The sequence below is a fragment of the Temnothorax longispinosus genome, chromosome 1, assembly GCF_030848805.1.
Source record: "Temnothorax longispinosus isolate EJ_2023e chromosome 1, Tlon_JGU_v1, whole genome shotgun sequence".
In the NCBI taxonomy this organism is placed as follows: domain Eukaryota; kingdom Metazoa; phylum Arthropoda; class Insecta; order Hymenoptera; family Formicidae; genus Temnothorax; species Temnothorax longispinosus.
Window position 1 is genome coordinate 15,364,119 of NC_092358.1, and position 22,062 is coordinate 15,386,180.

Consider the following 22,062-nt stretch of genomic DNA (forward strand, 5'->3'; position numbering starts at 1 on the left):
ACTTAAATTAAAGCACTTGATAAGGACCGGAATTCGGTCGAAACGTTGTGCAATCTTGTTTCAATTGGCCAGTTAGGTCGAAAATAAAACGACTTATTTTAAATTTTCTTCGTTAACTGAAAAAGTTGAATTTTGTGTAGATATTCCTAAATCACTGGACAGTTGTATAAAATTAGAACCCATGTCCGTAACCAATGCATGCACCATAGCACCTGTATTTCTTAATTTAATTATTGTATCAAATATCAGATTTTTTAAAAAGTTCATATGGCATGTAGTCTCTACAAAACAAAAAACAATAGGCACCTTCCAATTACCTGCAATACTACGTGCCATAATAACTAAAGCGCTTCTTGCAGGTTTAGATGATTTTTTATCACCAATGTCTTCGAAACCAATTATTTCATCCCGTGATATATTATAAAATAAATGAGCTTTTAAACTCATTTCGTCTGCACATATTATGCAATGACGTTCTATGAGAGGCAACGTATTCAATTTCAATTTAAGTGCTTCAAAAATTTTATCATTTATACCAGGCTCAATATTCCATTTTTGCGTAAATAATTGTAGAGAACGTACAGAAGGCAATGCTATTGAATCTTTCAATTCCCGGTATATTCGTGGACTTAAAAAAAATAATGACAAAGCAAATTTCTTAAATTCGGGATCATATCTTCTGCCGCGTTTACATTTTAATTGTGCGTTGACTTGTGCCGCTAATATTCTATTAAATTTTTCCGGTAATAACTTACGGCCTAGTTTTATTAATTGATCGAATTCGTTTTCTTTTTCAACTTTTGTAGCTTTCTTCTTCTTTTCCATACGAAGCCGTTGGATTGTTTCACGCATTACTTTATTTTGCGCCTTTAATTTTTGGAACTTTTCTCGCAATTTCCTTTTTCTTGGGCTATCATCGGACGATTTAATCCTAACTGCAGGCTTCTTGATAGTGGATGTGCTCTTATAATATATTACAAACGTTAGATCTATAGCACAAAGATTATTTATAAATATGATATATGTAATTATGTAACTATTTTGCTGTAAGAGACAAAAACAGCAAAATAATATTAAATAAAACCTAAAGTTAAAAGAAATTTAAATATAATGTGTTAATAAATAAATTACATATATCCTGACAATTATATTTTATAAGAAAACTTTTATTACATAACAAATAAAAAAAATAAAAATACATGTTTAACTGTAAATTAGTAAAGAAAAACTTACGGTTGAGTTATTTCTACGTCACTGACAATAATTGGGACGATTGTTTGTGAAATTTCTGCTTTGCTGAAAATATACAATTTTTTTTTAGCCATTATTGTTAATAAACGTAAACAAGTTCTTTATCAATACAAATTACCTATTATCTTCGTACACTTGCATTTCTGCAACAGTTGCCTCAGCACATGTATTTCTGCAACAAAAAATATGTATCATAATATCTATTATAAAATATAATATTATAAAAAATAGAAAATTTATATTTAGCATACCTATCTACTTTCTCTTTAACCACATTTTCCTCATTTTGTTGTGTTGTTTGTTCGGGTGCTGATGCTGTGTTGTGACTCTCTTAAGGTAGCCAAATGCCTCGTCATCTAATTAGTGACGCGCATGAATGGATTAACGAGATTCCCACTGTCCCTATCTACTATTTAGCGAAACCACTGCCAAGGGAACGGGCTTGGAAAAATTAGCGGGGAAAGAAGACCCTGTTGAGCTTGACTCTAGTCAAGCCTAAAAGATTTTAATTATTTTATGTTTTTATATGTTACTTTCGCATAATACATAAAAAATAATGCAAATATTGTTAGATATTGTTGCTATTATTTTTTATGTACCTTATACCAGTATTATTCAATTTTATACCTTTTTATGAAACAAAGCTAATTTAATTAAATTAAAATATGTAAAATTAATAATTATTTGTTAGTAAAAACTCACTGTTGTTGAAAACCTGGTCCAAAAAATATAGTGGGTACAGCATCTGGGTGAAGACGAGCCCTAACTTTATTAATTTTGTACCATTTGTTTTCAAAATGCAAATGGTACAAACGACAATTCTGGTGAGCATATTCTGGACCTTTAGGTTCTAGATCCAGCCTTCCACATGCTCGTACCCATTGCAGCCATCTGTAAATGTTGTACCATTTTGCCAATGACAAAGTAATGCACACATTACAATTAAAAATATAATTTATATAAAAAATAATAATTATATAAAGCAATGTGTTATACCTGTCTTGTTCCTTTGGAAATTAAAAAAAATCCACCATCGGTGTTATTCACATCTCGGTACTTTTCCACGCCAAATGTTGAACGCTTTCTCTTTTCTTATGGCAGTTTTTCTATGTTTTCGCGTTCGGTGTCGCCCGCGGTTCTCAACCCGAGCTTCGTAATTACTCGCACGCATACGAATGGGTCCCCTTGGACCCCGCTCCCCCGGTTCCCGGGTCTAAGGTTTGTGCGACCGAGTGGTCCCGCTGACCCCTCGGATCTTTCCCGCTGACCCCTCGGCGCCTCCCCTAGTGACCCTCCGTCCGCTACTTCCCTCCGGAGTATCGCGGTTACCGACTTCCGGGGGTCATTGTTTTGACCCCGCTATCTCCGCGGCCGGTAGGATTATCGCGTCGCGGGTCGGTCGGGTGACGTTCGGGTCCCCCCTGAGGCGGACTCCGCGGCTCGGCTACCGGCTGTGACCGCCGTACCCTTATGCGCGGGGGTCATTGTTGTGACCCCGCGATCTCCGCGCCCGGTGGTATTAGCGCGTCGCGGGTCGGGTGGTTGGCATCAGGGTCTCTCCTGAGACGGACTCCGCGGCTCGGCCCCCGGCTGTGACCGCCGTACCTCTATGCGCGGGGGTCATTGTTGTGACCCCGCTATCTCCGCGCCCGGTGGTATTAGCGCGTCGCGGGTCGGGTGGTCGATGTCCGGGTCTCCCCTGAGACGGATTCCGGGGTTTGGCCCCCGGCTATGACCGCTGTACCCTCGTTCGCGGGGGTCATTATTTTGACCCCGCTATCTCGCGGGCCCTTCGCTCGATTTTCGCCGCAATCGTCCCTATCTCCTCCGCTCGGGTCTGCTGCCGAGGCCCGCTCGTTGTCTCGTTCGGTCCTTCATCTGCGGCTCGCCTGCCGGGGTCAATCAGGCCCCGGTTCCCCTATATTTGTCGCGTCGCTATATTTTAAGATAAACGCTAGCCATATGGGCTCTTCGGACTCGCTTATCCGGTATTTAGCCTAAAAAAATATCGCTGGCCGCTGCTCCCTTGGTTGCTGCTGCCCCTCGGGTGTCCTCGGCTCCACGGCTAAGCGAACGGTTGCAAGGTCGGAGGAGGAGTGTATGTGTGAAGGGGTCCCCCGTAGGAAAGTCCAACCAAGTCCCCGCGAAGGGGTGGGAGGATTCAGTATGTGAAGGGTCGCCTACGGCCAGGTCGGGTAGAATAAGAGAAGCTTTGTAAAAGGTTGGGTACGTCCCTAAACGCCATTTCTGTAATTCCTTGGAATTGGAAATAAACCATACTACTACTACTTACTTTATACTATACTTACTTATGTATTTTTTTTCATATATTTAATACACATATAATTAATATACATAAATAAATGTTTCCAAGTTTCTATATAGCTCCAAAAAATTAACGGTTTACGATTTAAATCTTTAATTCTGATTTGCTTACAGCATATTATAATTTCCTTGAATATCTCAAAAAGTATTAGGCAAATAAATAGTATATTGTAGGGCGGCAGTGTAGTCTAGTGGTAGAGCGCCAGACGCGTAATCTGAGAAACCAGGTTTGAGTCCACTAGAGCCATGTAAACATGGAATGTTTTTCCGAAAGCTGCGCCCCTCCGTGCAAGATAGGCTCTTGTGCGGAGCAAACTGGGCTCTGTCTTTTGGAAAGAAACGTTAAGCCGTTGGTCCAAAGGGTTAAAGTGAGAGGTGAAGGGTAGTATTGAGTAAAAAAATTGGGAACGTCCCTACAAAACGCCTTGCAACCCTGAGGGGAGTCAATAATAATTATATGTGTAACAAGTGCGGGAAGTTGAGAATAGGGTGTGTAACACGTACGGGTTGAGAATCGGCTCGTGCGTCCACTCCGCACTCGTGTCCAATTTCTCGCGTGGGGAATTGGCTATTTGTCGCACAGATGGCGCGCGCGTAATAGGCCACTTTCCACGCACTTTGTAATATAAAATAGGGTGTGTAACACGTGCGGGTTGAGAATTGGACACTCGTGCGGGTGATCGCACTCGTGTCCAATTCTCAACTTCCCGCACTTGTTACACAAATAACTATTGTACAACTAGTGGGAAAACTCGCTTCGCTCGTGCGACCAACTTCACACTCATTTGGACTCGACCACTCTTCCCACGAGTTGTTCATACTATTTTTCCTAACAAAAGCGTGAAACAGGCCGCTTTTCGCGCTTGTTTTACAATTTCATTTCTCCACTAGTTAAGAAATGCTCCATTTCTCAACGCTTACGTCACGATTGCAAAATGGATCGTTTTGCTCACTCAAAACAAGCGCGAAAAACGGCCCATTTCACGCTCGCGTTAAGAAAAGAATTTTTCAAACAAAAGTTGTTCAAATTAATTAATAGAGAAAGATGGTACAATAAAAAAGAGGGGTTTTTATTTAAAAAATATGACTTATATAACATTGTGCTTTGTAGCAATGTCTAATAACTGGAAATTTGTTCGGCCTTATAATTTTATAATAAACTTAATATAACGTTGAGTAATAGCTAATAATAATAATAACTGTCTTGTGGTTTGATAAGCAAATTAATTTTATTATTAAATCTTGATATGGATAGAAACAATAAAAACATTGACAAAAATTTACTTTGATGATTGACAAAATCTTATAAAAAGACAATTACTAAATTTTTATTAAAAAAAATTTTGGATTTATACAGGAGAATAGATTGCTTAAGGGGATCCTGCAGCCGTATGATTTACCGACATTATCGTTAATCAATGGATCTTTTAATTGGCTTTACAGAATTGCAAGTTTTTGGTCTAGAATTAAAGTCCGCACAAAAATCTAGGGTGGAAAACGCGATTTTATATCAAAAGCACCAAAAAATTAAAAATATTACTTATTGGGGCACATACACAGCTGTCACCTGACGACAATATTTGCTTAAAACAAAAATTCTACAGTTTATACATACATAATGTTTATCATCCACCCTTGGGAAAACATGTAGGAATAATATCGTGTAAGTAGAAGTAAGATTCAATGCGTATAAAAAAAGATCCATCTAATAATTATTTTAGTAATGCAAATACAGATGCAGGATGACAAGAAGAGCAGCAACAGTAGTTGCCGGATCTTGCGTAAGATGGCGAGCAATCGAGAAAGGACAGATGTCATTTCGTTAGACAAAGACAGATATAGGGAAAACAAAATTAGAAAGGTTGACATTATCGACCTCGAGGAAGTTCGCCAGTCACTGCAGGATCCCCTTAAGTTTTAGATTTCTTTATTCAATTCTAGATAATGTTAATTTTTATATAATATTTTAAACACCATTGTACCACGTCATTCTCCGATTTTCTTCGCGTTGTAGTTCTGCAATTATACACAGATAGAATTTCAAAATCACTTCGCATTCATCAATCTTGCTTTTAACTGAAAAAATATGTATGCAAATGTAATTATACAATATGTGGTTAGATTCCGATAACTCTGGCGCCTTAATTTGATGATGGTTTCTGGTAGTACTTTTAATGCTGAACAAAAAATTATATAGGTCTTATAAGACTAACAGCTCTAATTTTCGAGATATACAGTGTTAAAGTTAAAAATAAATAATATGAATTTTTAAATAATACTTCAATTGTGTGTGTATAAACAGTACACACGTAAGCGAGGGGGGACTACCGCATCTCCCCCGAAATTAAATATATCTATGCTAAGCACAAATACTGTTATGTTTCACGTAAAGAATGTACACAAGAACACGCATATCTTTTCCACTCGAGACAAAAACGTAAACAACGTAAGATATTTTGAGGTCTACTCTCTTTCTTCTGACTTAAATATAGGGCGAAACAAGGTTTATCATTGTCACGGTTCGTGTTTTCAATTTTTCACGCGAACCGAGGTTCACCCCCATCTCTCCCCTGCTTTCGGGAGAAGTGCGGTAGCCCCTCTCTCGCTTACGTGTGTACTGTTTATACACACACAATTAAAGTATTATTTAAAAATTTATATTAACTTTCCACGCATGAAAAGTTCACGCATACACTTTTCACGCGAACCGAGGTTTTACCTCCACCTCCCCCCTGCTTTCGGGGGAAGTGCGTTGACCCCTCCCTCGCTTACGTGTGTACTGTTTATACACACACAATTGAAGTATTATTTAAAAATTTATATTAACTTTCCACACATGAAAAGTTCACGCATACACTTTTCACGCGAACCGAGGTTCACCCCCACCTCCCCTCTGCTTTCAGAGGAAGTGCGGTAACCCCTCCCTTGTTTACGTGTGTACTGTTTATACACACACAATTGAAGTATTATTTAAAAATTTATATTAACTTTCCACGCATGAAAAGTTCACGCATACACTTTTTACGCGAATCGAAATTCATCCCCACCTCCCCCTGCTTTCGGGGGAAGTGCGGTAGCCCCTCCCTCGCTTACGTGTGTACTGTTTATACACACACAATTGAAGTAATTTATTTTTAACTTTAACACTGTATATCTCGAAAACCAGAGCCTTATAAGACGTATATAATTTTTTGTTCAGCACTAAAAGTAGTACCAAAAACCATCGTCAAATTAAGGCGCCAGAGTTATCGGAATCTTGCCCAATATGTTATACGTTATTACATATCTATTAATAATAAAATATTAAATTATTACAATAAATTAATTGCAGCTAAAAATTTGAATTTTTGAGAATTAATTGATTTTTGATATTATCTAACATATACATAAAATTGTAATTACACTAATTGATTATTCTAATTAATTGTTATAAATTAAGTTTAGTTTATAATTGAAATTAGTAATTACAATATGTATATATTTTCTGGAAATTTATTTTTATCATATTCACTTTATATATAATCAATATTTTTACCATGATTAGCACATGTATCCAAAATTTGATTGCGCATAGCAATAAGCCTGAAGTTTAGGTGCATCCTGGCGTCCATTATTTTCTTTATTTTTTCCACATTGATATGTACACCTGACATCTAGAGATTTTGCATATGAATGAGTAATAATAAAAGGTATAAAAAATAAAGGTAGTAATAGTAAAGAAGTAAATAGTTGTAAGAATGTATATAAATAAAATAAAAATTATTAAATGAAGCTAAAAATACGTGAAATAAAATCAATAAAAATTAAAAAAAATTTTTAATATATAGATGCTTCTGTAAAAAGTAAATAAAAAAGCATATTATTTGACATGAAGAAACAATTGCAACGTATTTAATAAATTAAGTAAGGAGGTAACATGTACTTCTGGCCCAGGGATCTTTCTTGCGGTTAGCGGGGTCGGGGGGGGCTTCGCTGCCGCGGGGGGAGCGCCGTAAGCGGTGGGCGAGGGGGTCGAGGGACGGTGTAAAGGGTCACCGGAGGGGGGGCTATGCGGGGGGAAGAGAAAACTGGGCGAGAGGGGGAGCGCGACGCGAGGGGAAGATTTGACGTAAGATTGGGTGTGGCAGGGCCGCCAACGGAGGTTCGGCGCGGGGCAGGGCCGCCAACGGGGGCTCGTTGCGGGGATTTGGGCATTTTCCGAGGGGGCGCTCGGAGCGGCGCTCGCGCCGTTACCGACCGTTTTGGAGAATTGCGGGCCAATATTTTTTGTTTGTTTTTTTTCTTTGTCGTCGGTCGCGCGCGCGTTCGGGCGCGTCCGAACTTGTTCGAACTCGTTCGAGGTCGCTCGTCTGGACGTTTCGGGGGTGGGGGGGAGAACGACGCGTTCTAGATGGTTCGTTTCGCGGGGGGTCTCGCGCGCCCGTCTTCGTCGTCGTTTTTTTTAACTCTCGGTCCGAAGATCGTTTCGATCCGCGTCGCGACGGGCAGGATGTGGTTTTCCTGCCCATCCCGACTCATCGAGATCGATGGAGATGACTCGTCTCTTCGTTCGCGATAATTTATGTAACGCGTGTTCAACCTGTAATTTATGATTCGCGATAATTTATGTAACGCGCGTTCGAACTCGGCGTCGCGATCGCCGCGACCGCAGGGGTAAGCGCGGTCAGATGACTCGTCTTTTCGTTCGCGATAATTTATGTAACGCGCGTTCGACCTGTAATTTATGATTCGCGATAATTTATGTAACGCGCGTTCGAACTCGGCGTCGCGATCGCCGCGACCGCGGGGGGTAAGCGCGGTCGCGCGGAGATGGGTATACGAATTTGGGAAAAAAGGGGGAAACAGAAAGAGAGAGCGCACAGATGAGATACGCATATAGTTTTTTTTATTCAAAAAATAATACAAGCGCGTTTACATTGTTTCGCTCGCGCGAATATATACATTTCGTAGACGCGACATCATTATAAGGATTCGAAACAGAGCGCGGCTATCTCGCAGTCGACGATGTTGTCAGGATCGAAGAAATCGCTCTTCAGTATCGCAGTCTGAATCGAAGTTTCCATTTTCATCGCGGCGGCGGCTATCTCCGAATAGCGCGAAAACTTAGCGTCGACCTCCTCGGTCGCCGCGCTCAGCGCACGGATAACGCGATCCACGCAAAATTGGAGATCGTATAGCTTGAGCAGGGTTTTGCGCACCATCGCCACGCGAGCCAGGTTGAGTAGCTCCATACGTACGATCGGCCCGTTGTTGATTACTCCGAATCGCAGCGTCATCCCTCCGATCGACATCGGCGAGGGGGGGTGAGTTACGTCGGAGAGAGCGCGTTCCATGCACGACAATACGTCGCGTTTGCGCTCAACCAGTCCTTTCCACATGTCGAGCGTTAGGGAGATTTCCCTGCCTTGTTTGTCTCCCAGGGCGATATCCACGTACGAAGGCGTGGTATGAATACTGTACCACGGTGACTTGATCGTGATACCTATGGCTATGTACTTGTAGCCAGTCGACGTCAGCAGATAACGCGTCGTCAGGATGCGCACAGGGAGCAATTCGACGGGAAAGTTGGAACGAAACTCCTGATGATGACGACGACGATCGTCCTCGACGGGCGCGTCGGTTGGAGGATGAGAGCTGCGACGCGATTCCTGGCGACGAGGAAGATAATGGCGATCGTCCATCAAACTGATCCTCCGTAGGGGAAATACTCCTCGGCGCGGGTCGATCGGCCAATGTCGAAAACATTTCGCGCCGCGGTAACCGTTCCTTTCTGATTTTTTTTCCGACGCGTCGTATTCGGCCGACGACGCGACACTGATGCCTTGGAAGGGACACGTCGGTATAAGTAAGAAAGATCTGACTTATGTCACGCGTGGCGTGGTGTGGGAAATTTGCGCGGTCCTCTACTTTCTTCGGCGGATGCGGAGATTGGAGAGCCGAACCCCGGTGTCGTCATCGTTCCAATAATCGCTCGCCGCCGACGTTAGCGAGTTATCGTTGAGGCGTACGATTCGATCGAGGAGATCGCGCAACTGCTGCAGCAGTTCGGCCTTAGGGCAGACGATATTCAGTATCCGCAGATCGAATTTACCGGCCGACGAGACGGTCCTCGTAAATTCGTTGAATTTGTAGAACTGCGCCCGAGTGGTGAAGTACAGATTGCCGTCGATGTAGCGGAATATCGACGTCACGCCGGTCGGTATTCCGGGAAACGTCGCCTCGAGGGGCGTAAATTTGGCGACTCTCTTGTCCTTGTCGCATTCGTCTATCTCGCCCACCGCGTTACCGTTGAACACCACGTAGGAACGTCCTCTGTGGGTGTTCACCGCTCCGTTGATCAGCGCGTTTTCGGGAAATCCGAGTTCTTGCAGGGTCTTCGGCCAACCTGGCCGCAGACTAAATTTCGGATATTGAACCAAGTATACCAAATTATCTACGAACACCACGAGATCGCCGGACGGGGATTGATAGGCAGCGGTCACGCGCGTGTAATTGTCGTGAAGAGAGCTCATGTGATTCGAGAGGGCTAAAGGTCCGTTGTACGTCCTACCGTCCAGATCGATCGACCAAACGTAACGTTTGTACGAGATGTACATTCGATTTTCCAAAATCAATATCCCGGAGCTTCACCGGATACTGCTGGTCCGGCTGTATCGCGAACATCACCGATGTTTTGCGCTTGTTGTGCACCAATCCGAGGGAGTGGCCGATCTCGTGCGTCAGCGTGTAATGCAGGGAAAACTTATCCGCGGGATGTTTGTTGACGTAAATGTGCCACGGCTCGTCCCCGTCGACGTGCACCTCGGAAACGAACCCCGCTTGATCCGTCGGGAGAGACGCGTGGGCGAGCACGTTGCCGGGGCCGTCGAATTTGTCCGAGCAAAATGCTCCGTTTACCTTGGTGTTCGTGTTATAGTGTAGTAGGCGTCGCCAAGATATTATAATGTCGGCATTCGACGTTTCGGAGCGTTCGAACGTCAATGCCGAATGCTGCGACCACAGGTCGAACGCGGCCTGCGCCGTGTTCAGCTCGGTTTCGTCGGCTAAGTGAAAATGCCACGTCAGGTGCGTCTTCGGCCATTTGGACAGGCTCGCTTTTGTTCCGTGCTTCAGGATATCTCGGAAACCGCATCGCGGTTTACTCATGAATTGCAGCGTTTCGTTGTTGGGCGTTCCGTCGCCGGGTAAATCGTAGTAATTCTGAAAATCCTTGAAGGCTTTGCGAAAAACGTCGTTTCGTCTCTGAGCCGGAACCGCGTCCACGTCTTTGGACAGATATCCGTATTTCTGCAGGTAGTCGAACGTGAGCGCGTAATTTTCGTCCGTAATTGTGGAATTGATGCACGCCGCGGCGATAAAACACGCGGTTAACGCGATTATGTACGCGAGCCGCATTGTCGAGAGCGAGAGAGAGACGGTGAAACCGCGATGACGGCGCGTTGCGGTTTGAGCGCGATCTCGACGAGCGCTCCGGATGCGAACGTTTACGCGATGACGATCGTTAGCGACAACGCGGATAGGTGGCGGCGCGGCGGGGGTCTCGGGCGTGAAAAAAAAATGCGTCGAAGATCCCGGCGGATGAGTCGGCCCGATAAGGAAAAATTGCGTCAACAATTCCGGCGGATGAGTCGGTTTGATAAAAAAAATGCATTAATTATGTTATTGCTCGCTCGCTCGCGTTCCTAACCGCATCTCGCGCTGGAGCCCCACCCCCGTATCGCGCTCTCGTTTTCGCTCGCCGTTTCTCTGTTTGTCGCGTTAAGGTGTATCGCGTTCCCGCGACCGGCCATTGTTACGCGCTGCCGCGACCGGCCATTTTTGCGCGCTCGGTAGCATATAATGTATACGTATATAAATACGGAGGTGGTATGCGAAAAGAGGAACACCGTTTGTCATAGATTTTACGTCGATCTTTATTCGATAAATATATAGATAGAAGGATATATATGATACAATAAAATAAAAATAAAACGATTAAACACAATATATACGAAATAAAAAAACGAGCAACGCAATAAGATAAAACAATTAATACGTTAAAAAAATGAAATTATATTAAACCAGTAATATATAACGTTTTTTTTTTTACACAAATTTATAAAGTAATTCAATTCGCGGAGTCGATGCTGGCGAAACATTCGCGTCGCTCGATCCACCAATCGCGCAACTTCATCACGTTCTCCATGGCGCAGCACCGTTGGTGACGCCGGCAGCGAAACGCGCGATCGGTGCGAAGAGACTCCAACCGATCGACGTCCTCGTACTCCGCGTCGACGGTCACGATCGTCGCGTCGACGTCGCCGAGAATCTCCTGCAGCCATTTCTTCTTCTCGAGACCTTTCACGTAGATTCGCGCGTTGGGCGTCTCCTCCGTCTCACGCAACTCGTCCAGGTTGTCGCGCACCGCGCGTCGAATGATCGTCTTCGCCTGGCGATAGTCCGTGTCGTCGTCCTCCCAACAAAGGCCGTGATGGTTCGCTATCAACCAACTGGCTCTCGCTTTCTCGGAGCTCGTCAGCAGATTCCAACTCATCGGTGCGTGAAACACGTGATGCGCGAGCACGCGTGTCTCGCTTCGCAACGCGGCCACCTCCTTCGCGACGAATCTGTCGCCCACCGTGAATCCTTGCAGGTCGACGAAGATCGTCGTCGTCGTTGCCGCTGTCGCCATTGCGTCGGCGCGTGTTGGAAAAAAATTAAAGAACAGACGTTCGTTTAAAGTTGCTCGTTCCTAACAGACTGAGAAACGATGGAAGGAACCCGCGAATTTATATATTCCTCGTTTCTGGGATAAAAATAACCTCATAACCACATTTTTCCGTTTCCCGGATGAGGTATTCTCGCAATCGCATTTTCAGTTTCCTGGATGAGGTATTTCCATAACCTCAATTTCCGTTAGATAATTTTGCGCACCACGTTGGTCAGCGGACTGTACACGATGACTCGATCGTGAACGATGAGACAAAAAGCTGTGGTTTTCGGCGGAACGTTTTCCTTGTTTTCGAACTCGATGCGCACGTCCACGGTGGCGCTCTTCACCGATTCGTTTTGACGGGAACAATCGATCACCGCGAGCGGAGCTACCCGCGCGAATTTACGCGGGGAAAAGAGCGCGTCGTCGCGACCGTTCCCGTAGTACGCTCCTCGAAATTTCGCGTACATCTCGTACAGCACGGCGAACTTGTCGCTCTCGAAATCCACGTTCACGTCGTCGTAGGGATAGAATTCCGAGTTGAGATACAATTTCACGTTGGCGAGCGCGCAATGATCGAACCTCGAGGCGTCGCCCGCGAATTCGTTTCGCCGTCCGGTCTGCAGCGCGAATATGACGTATCGCGGCTTCTCCAATTGCAGCGCGGCTTTCACGGCCCACGAATGCTTGGTCGTGCTCTGCAACAGGGGAAATTCGTACAGATCCTAAGAGCGAAAGCCCGTGCTCAGAAATCGTCCGCTCTCCAACGTTCGCAACAGCGATAATTTAGTCACGTCGTTCAGCGCCACGTGAGGCATACGCCATTGCACTTTCAACAACGTAATTTTAGGATCCTTGGCCGGATCTCTCGGCACGGTCTTCTTCGGATCTACGACGCAGTTGTGGTCGCTACGAAAGCGTATCAGGATAAGCTCGTGTCGCGCGTTTATCACCACGCGTCTGTAGTCCTCGCAGAAACCCAAAAGAATATTCAAAGGTACGCAAAAGTTGAATTAATGGGACGCGTTGTTCAGATTCGATTCGCTCGTCGGATAACTCCATCCAGCGTTCTGCAGTTTTCTGGCTCGTTCGACGGTCAGCGACACGTAGTTCTTTATCGTGCTGGTTATGCCGACGTTTCTACACCGATCGATCTCCACGCCGTCGAGCTCGTATCGAATTTCGTCAAACATAAACGCGATGCAGTTGTTGACTAATTTCGCGTATTGTTCCTCATTCGTCGCGCCGTCGTCGTTGAGTCGTCCCTCGACGTACAGGAAACTGTCGCACGGCAGTGTATACAGATCCTGCTGCTGTATGGGTATTCGTATCTCGTCGTTGTGTCCGAACGTTGTGTTGACGTACGGGTTATACGTGTGAGTCTCGATTCCGACGATGCGCTCGTCGAAGATCGGCTCACCGCCGATACTCAGGATGTCGGCCATGATTTTTCCTCTCGAGGTAGAAACGGCTCGACGGTGACGCGTTTCTCACGGCGAGACCCAGCGATCGTAGGAATCTGACGTTGGCGTTGCTGAGAACGGGTCCCCCTCCTCCGCCTTTTCTCTTTCCTACGCTTCGGATCTCGTCGTAGAACGGGCTAGCTCGCTCGTTCGTACAATTCGCGCTAGATCCGTTCAGAACGAGCATCCCTCCTCTCGCTCTCTCTTTCTTCAGGGATACGCGCACACACACACACTAACCGTGACGACGACGTACGTGCAATCTGATCGTTATCTCCTCGCCGCGAAAGTCGATCAGCCGATCTTTCTGATCCACGACTCGCACCGTGATATCGGTGACGTTTCGCGCGACGATCGGGAGGTAAATGATCTGCGTCGGAGTCTCCGACAGTTTATATCCCGGTGGAACTTTCGGCGCGAATTCGTGTATCGCGTGCACCGAGCGTCCGTTGCTGTACGCTCCCGCGGTGATACTGCACTCGATGCGAATTATGTTCACGCTCATGACGTCAACGGGTCCGTCGGAAACGTACCATTTGTTCGGTTTTAGGATACGATCGCTCGAGAAACCCAAAAGAGAACCGATGTTGTTCGGTTTTGTAAAATTCACTCGGTAGGCGCACTTTATCTCGCTTCTCATGGTATTCTCGTTGGCGCGAAGATCGAGCACTCTGTCGCCACCGTCGTCGTCCCCGTATATGTCATAACCGTCGCCATCCTTGTCGTCGTCGTCGTCTTCGTCCACGTATGCGCGATAAATCTCGTCGTCGGTTTCGTCCTTCTCCGTTCGGTTTTTTTCTTTTACCCGTCCAGCGTCGTCGGTCCGCGGTTTTCCTCCTTTCTCCTTAATTTTGTCTTTCTCGCGGGCGCGACGTTCGCGATAGAGAATAGCGGCGCGCAGATATCTGCTCACGGCTCGCAACTCGTACGAACCTTCCGGAACGACGATTCTCCGGTCGTCCTCGCCGTAGTAGAAGCGATTGTTCGCGGACGTAACGTTTGGTATCGAATTGTACGTCTCAAAAGTCGCCAAACCCAGCTCGTATTCGCCGTCGCTCAGATCCAAAGCGGGAAAGTAACTCGCCGTGAGAACGCTGCCGGTCCCGGTCAACGTGAGCGTCAGCGACATCGCGGGAGAACGTCGATTGTCCGCCCGCTCCCCCCCAATCAATCTCGCGAAGAAATCGCAGGCACAGCTGTCCGCAGATTCTCTGATCGAATGTCTGGAACGCGCGACGATTGTACGTCACAATCGCGCTCTCGCCGCCACCGTCGCCGAGATACCGCGCAAGATCCCTCGGCGGGCGGAGATTTCCAAACGCGTCGAAGTAGATCGCCGAGTTTCCTTTTTTCGCGTAAGCGACCCAATGCGTGCCCGGGCCCACCGCGTCGTCGAGATTCACGATGCCGCACTCCGCGCGTCGCACCCTCGTCGGCAGAGCGTCGCGCATAAACACCCCGCGGAAGAATGGCACGCGCAGGCGACGCGCCGCTTGATCGAGCTGTTCGTCGGTCGTGACGCCGTACGGAGGTAGACGCGCTAACCTCGCCTTTTTACGCGAGGTTTTTTTTTTCGCCGACTCTCCTCGCGCCACCTCCGCGCTTCTTATACGGCGCGAGGTACAACCCGCGACCCTCCATCGCGCGATTGTGTCGCTGCAATTCGTCGAGCTGTTTTTGCGCCGCTTTGTTGGCGCTCACCGCTTTGGCCACGCTGGCCGCGCCACCGATCAAGGAACCGAGAGCGCCCAACATCGGTAGAAAGGGCAAGAAGCCGCTGCGTTTCGCCGTCGGAAGTATCCTCCGCTTCTTCCTTCTCGTCTTCGCGCTTCTCCTCAATCCCGTTCCTTTTCTCGTTTTCCTTTTGCGTTCCATACCCATGCCCAGCTTCGTCTTCGTCTTCATAGCCGCCCATACGGCCGCCGCGGCGAGTCTCTCACCGGCCGTGGAATCCCTCGCGGTGACGCGCTTGCGCGCCCTTTCGGCGAGCCGTCGATCGGCGACGTGTCGCTCGGCGAGCTCGCCGCTTCGCGAATACGCGATGTCGTGCTCCCGACACGCCGCGTCCAACGGATTGATGCCTTCTTCGCCGCGCGCTAGTTTCTTTGCTAGACGCGTACCGGGCCCGCAGAACTGATAACTGGGTATGTGCAGTTCGAAGGGAAGAGCGTTTATCGCGCGATTGAGCAGACCGGTGCCGCGCATTCGGTCGCGGTTGCGCGAGGAGGATTCGCTTCTTCTTAGTTCGAACGGGAAGTCGAAGATTCACCGTTCACAGGGCGAAAGCGATTGCACTCGCGGCAGTCCTTGATGAGCGGCGGCGGACCGTCTATGTGCGTTCGCTGCCACGGACGATTGTAGTGTCGCATGCACGGGCGATATCTCTGCACCTCGGGATCCGCTTGTATATGTTCCGGCAAACGGTCCCACAACAGGTGCACGTATCTCCCAAATTGACGCAACAGAAGGACCTTCGGAATGTATTGCAACTCTTCCACCGTTAGATTGAGAATTTCGTAACCGTCCACCAGTATGGGAAACACACTACTGTGAGACATCTCACCGATGCGCGCGAACGATTCGTTGATTTTAGAAAAAAAATTTTTTTTTCTACGGATACGGCGACACGCTCGCGCTACTTATACCCGCGCGCGAGGCGTTTGCGCACGCGCGACGAAACGAAACGACGTCCGCGCTTCCCCCTCTTTTTTTCCAGCGATCGAGAGACTCATCGCGAACGAACCGAGCGGAAAAACCGAGAGAGAAAGAGAGAGAGGGCAAACATGCGATTCGTGCGACAGACGGCGACGTTAGGAGTTTCGAATCTGGATCGCAAAACGTCGGCGGGGTCGGGCGCGACCGAGAGAGGAAACGGAGAATCGCGCCGGCACGGTCCTCTCCTTCCGAACGTCGTCCGTTGCATCATTTGCGGTCCCTCCAATTGCTGTAAGACGAACGTTCTGCTGAGCCTGCTGGAACAACCGCACGGTCTCCGTTTCGAGAACGTATACGTGTACTCGAAATCTCTGCAACAACCGAAGTATCGATACCTCGAACGATTGTTCGAGCCTATAGACGAGATCGGCTATCACGCGTTTTCCGACAATCGCGACGTCGTTTCGCCCGACGAGGCGCTTCCCGACTCGGTTTTCGTCTTTGACGACGTGGCCTGCGACAAGCAGGACAGAATGAGGGAGTACTTTTCTATGGGTCGACATTCGAATATCGATTGCTTCTATCTCTGTCAGACGTACGCCAAAATACCGAAACATCTCGTGCGCGACAACGCAAATCTGCTGATCTTGTTCAGGCAGGACGGCACTAATCTGCGACACGTGTACGACGATCACGTGAACATCGACATGTCGTACGACGAGTTTCGCGCCTTCTGTCGCGAGTGTTGGCGGCGCACCTACGGTTTCGCCGTGATAGACAAGGACAGCGCGTTGCGAGGCGGACGGTACAGACGGGGCTTCCACGACTTCGCCGTGCTGTAAGGTCGATCAGTGCGCCTCGTCGAACGACGCGAGTATGAGCGCGATCGCGGAGGAGAGAACCGCGCGAGAGATAGCCAAGACGCGCGCCTCGATTCGCAGAAAGTACGCCGCTCTCAGGGCCGGAAAATGGAGAGCGAGATCGCTCTGGAAAAGAGGTACGAGCCTATCGTCAAACCTCTGAAACGGCTCGCCGATGACGTGGAACGCAGAGGTAAAGGACCGGGCAAGATCGACGACGACGACGGCGCTGGCTTTGCGTTCCCGAAAAAGATGAAAGCGACGAAGAGAGCGAAGAAGGACAACGAGAACGGCGATGACGACGACGCTGGCGCCGACCTGGAGCGCGATTACTGGGAGGACGACGACGTATTCGCGCAAATCGGGACAACCGCGACGGCGGAAAAAAGAGAGTCGCGTCCGTCACGGCTTAGTTCGGCTCCCGCGACGACGACCGCGATAAGCTCCACGCCGATCCGCGACGATTCGGTCCAGTTTTTACCCAGAGAACGCGAGATCGTCTCGGAGACGACGACTCCGCCTCCCACGTTGGAAACGTCCGCCGGGAAATCTTTGAGTACGGCGGAAAGTCGCGACGTTCTGACTAGCCAACTAGGACCGTTGGGGCGGGAACCGCGGGAATACTTGGGCGCTCTTTTGGGCGGCGACAAAAACAAGGAGATTGACACCGTTTACGGAGTGCATTTCGGCGAGAAAGGCACGATGCTGGGAAACAAGCAATTCAAGCTGAAACCGGATGACACCATGGTCATCGACGGTGTACCGTACAAAGGCACGCGCGGCCTGTACGAGTTGATCTTCATGGGAAAACCCGACCCTAAAATCTACACGGAGAAGGACAAATTAACGTACAGGAGCATACTTTTTTCCACCAGCGCTCACAAACGCGGCGGCAAAGCCGACAATCCCGTCAAGGGCAACAAGGGACCGAAGTACAAAAATATAATAGCGCCGCTCGTAAACCTGTCTCTCAGAGTTGGAACTACGAAGGGTGCTGGGCTACCGTCGGCCATGCGACTGACCGACAACGCTATCGATTACGTTCACTGGGACGATCCCAACGAGCTGGTCGATAGACTTCGACTGCTGGACGCCTCTCGTCGAGCCGGCAACGACGCTCACGACAACGAAATCCTGTCGATAATCGAGGAACTTCGCGAGGCCGGCTTCGTCATAAATTGATCGGTCGCGTCGGTCGCGACGTCAGTGCGAGTCGCGCGCCCGCCAGCGCGATGTCCGTGAACAAATTCGGCATGTCTCTGACGAATCGGGGCAGCGGCGACGGAGTCGACGGTGCGTCCGCGGTGAGATTGCGCTCCTCGATCGAGTCCCTGCGCAATTACGCGCGCAACAACGCGCTCTTCGTGAGCGAGGATTTTTACGACGCGAGGGAGCGCAAGATACGAAGAGTGGCCGCGCCGGAGATCGACACCGACGCGACGAACAGGAGTTACGTCGAGGACGCGATCGAACGATCGAAGAAAAGCGCGACCGAAGAATTGAACGGTAGGATCGCGACGGTGGAGAACAAGGCGGAGAGAAATTTGAAGAACGAAATAGCGAAGGTGAGGGACGCGGCGCTCCTCATTCGCTTGAACTCTTTCGAAGCGGATCAGCACAAGATACGACACGTAGCCGCGCCGGAAATCGGCACCGACGCGGCGAACAAGACCTACGTAGATGGCGCGATCGGACGGCTCAAGAAAGTCGTGACCGGTGAGATCGAGAAGAAAAACGCGACCGAGGAATTGAGAAACGGAATCGCGACGCTGAGGAACGACGCGCTCCGTTTGGACGAGGAATCCTACGACACGAGGGAGCGCAGGATACGGCGCTTAGCCGCGCCGGAGGTCGGCACCGACGCGGCGAACAGGAGCTACGTAGAGGGCGCGATTGGGCAGCTGAAAAGCGTTTTGATCGAAGAGATCAAGAATAACAACGCGATCCGAGAATTGGGAAACGGAATCGCGGCGCTGGAAACCGTCGCGCTCCGTTTGAACGCTCAGGATTCCTAGGACGCGTCGGGGCGCAAGATACGACGCGTAGCCGCGCCGGAAGTCGACGCCGACGCGGCCAACAAGAGGTTCGTCGAGGGAGCGATCGCGGAACTCGGAAAGACTTTGAGCGACGCGATAAAAGAATTTAAAGAGGAGTTCGTTACCGTGAAGAATACCGCGGATAGGCACGAGGTTGAAATCATCGCGATCAAGACCGTTTTGAAGATTCTCAAACAAAATGAGCGTGGAAAAACGTAGACTCGTCGAAGAATTGCACGCGCCGGTGCGAAAAAATTTTCCTCGCCGCCGCGTCGTGGTGCGCGGTTACGACGACCTGTGGCAGGCCGACGTGGTCGAGATGCGCCCCTATTCGCGCGCGAACGCGGGCCACAATTACATTCTGACGGTCATCGATGTGCTGAGCAAGTACGCCTGGGCGATCCCGCTCAAGAGCAAGGGCGGAAAGGAGGTCGCGACGGCTTTCCGAAAGATTTTTCGCGAGGACGCGCGACACCCCAGGAATCTGCAAACGGACAAAGGAAAGGAATTCTACAAGGCCGACGTGCGCAAAATCCTCGACGAGCGCGAGGTGAATCACTATTCCACGTATTCAGTGATGAAAGCGTCGGTGGTGGAGAGATTCAATCGAACGCTGAAAAACGACATGTGGAAGCTCTTCACGCTCCAGGGATCGTACAGATGGATAGACTCGCTGCCGCGCCTCTTGTCGAATTACAATCGTCGCAGACACAGAACGATCCGAATGCGTCCGGTGGACGTGACGCCCACCGTCGCCGAAAAACTGCTGCGCACGGTGTACGGTCGCGCGAAGATAGCCGCGCCGGCGAAATTTCGAGTCGGCGATCCAGTGCGTGTGAGCAAATTCAAAACGATCTTCGAAAAAGGCTACACTCCCAATTGGACCACCGAGATCTTTCGCATAGCCAAAGTACAAAGGACCAATCCCGTTACGTATCTGCTGAAAGACGTTCGCGGAGAAGCGATAGCCGGAGGATTCTACGAACACGAGTTGCTGCGCGTCTCCAATCCCGACGTTTATCTCGTGGAAAAAGTCCTGCGCAAGCGCGGAAATCGAGCGTTCGTGAAGTGGCTGGGAATGGACAGTTCGCACAATTCGTGGATAGATAAGGCGTCTGTATTGTAAAAAGAAATACTTAGACATTCGTAGAAACGTGCAACGCTTACTTTATTGTCAATAAAAGTTTACACATTCGTCGATTTGTTTCTTACGTGTTATTGATTTTTTACGATAAAACAATTTTTAAAGCGTACAATATTGTTTCCCCTTTTTTTTTACAACGGTATTTTGTAATGTCCCCACGGAAGCGTCTCCTCGCCGTTCGACGTCACGTATCGCTTGTCGTCGTGCGGACTGAGGGCTAGTTTTTGCTCCGACACGGTGTTAACCTCGTGCAGCGTCGAGCGTATGCACGACTGGCGCGTCTTCAGCTCGCGCGCGTTCCGCAGGCACTCCACGTAATCCTCGAACGTGATCCTCTTCGCGACTACGTTTCTCTTGACGCCCTTTATTCTCTTGGTGTCGTCGCGTCCGAGTACCTTGTAGGTGTACATCTTCGCTCTGAGGCCCACGAACTCCGTCATGATCGCGCCGTTGTTCTCGTCCTTCATCAAACCTGGCACCTTCTTGTTGACGCGCGGCATACCGTGCGCGTTGTTCTCCGCGTAATCGCTCGTGTCGAACCTGTGCACGTCGCGTTTCATACGCTCGTACGCGTCTTCGCACTCCAGCGAATAGATCAGACTGTCCGTATCCGTGTAGGCAATTCGACAACGGTCGCGATAGAGCGGCACCATGTAGTCGTAGTGAAACTCGTAGAGGCGCGTCTTGGATATCTCGAGAATAGACATACCCACGTAGATCGGCTTGTTGAATTTTACCTCGAGCCTTCGCAGCTCGATCACTACCAGATTCTCCGAGAAGACGCTCCTGCTGTGAAAGTTCGGCTTAGCGAGCAACGCCTCCGCGCCGTATCTCCCGTCCCATCGCGTCACGAGACGCACGTCCACGTGATCGCGCACGTTCTCCATAGTCTTGCCGAAGACGGCGTTGTTCATCAGTTTGTACAAATTCCGTTTGAACTCGTTGCTCGCGCGCGTCCTAAGCGCGGTGTTCAGCTCGATGTAGACGCGAAGCCACGGCGACTGGGCAAATCGCAGAACGCGACGAACGCGCGTCAGACGCATACCTAGTCGCAGACATTGCTGCAGGTTTCGATAGTGCGTCACGTAGCGCGATTTGTCGTAGAGAGTGGCGAGCAGTTTCTCCTGTCGTTTGCCGGGCGGTTTGTCGCGCGTCGGGCACAACGGCAGATCCGCGTGGGCGTCGTGCAGGTACTCGAGATCCACCTCCAAAATGTAACCGACGTCGCTGTCCGTCGGCACGGTCGTCGCGTCGAAATTCTCAGGATCGTCAAGCCACTGGAAATTCGCGTAGGGCAACGATTCGCTCATAGCCCAGCCGTACAGATTGTTCACGTCGTAATACATGAGATACGTAGTGGGCTGGGACGAGTCGTGCGTCGGTACGTGCCTGTTGTTGGCTCGCGCGTACCTGAGCGAACATTGACTGAGGCCACCGCGTATTCCGCGTTCCACGAACAGCACCATGTCGATGTCGGTGAGCAGCTCGAAACGCACGCCGGTGTACCTCAGCATGGCGTCCCACGTGTACCCCGGCAACGTGTAGTAATGCGCGGGATCGAGCCCGTAACTCGCCGAACACGCGTCCCGAAAATTTTTAAATATATCCGCCAGAAGAAGCACGTCGGTCTTGAGAT

The 22,062-nt window shown here is 49.0% G+C and overlaps 1 protein-coding gene across 2 annotated transcripts in view; it reads right to left on the minus strand.

The window, feature by feature from the left end:
• Positions 1 to 1,281: 1,281 nt before the first annotated feature.
• The window catches only part of LOC139811339 (pheromone-binding protein Gp-9-like), a 61,045-nt gene continuing 40,264 nt past the window's right edge, over positions 1,282 to 22,062 (minus strand). Inside the window, exons 4-8 of one of the 2 annotated variants that reach the window (XR_011731612.1) lie at positions 7,112 to 7,229; positions 2,248 to 5,652; positions 1,503 to 2,142; positions 1,370 to 1,423; positions 1,282 to 1,296 (exon numbers count right to left, since the gene is read on the minus strand). Coding sequence is in view for 1 of the 2 variants with exons in the window: in XM_071775583.1 (XP_071631684.1) it covers positions 5,543 to 5,652; positions 7,112 to 7,229 (228 nt within the window). In the remaining variant the exon portion in view is untranslated. Of the gene's footprint in view, positions 1,297 to 1,369; positions 1,424 to 1,502; positions 2,143 to 2,247; positions 5,653 to 7,111; positions 7,230 to 22,062 lie in introns of those variants that run through there. The other variant, XM_071775583.1, reaches the window with a different exon arrangement.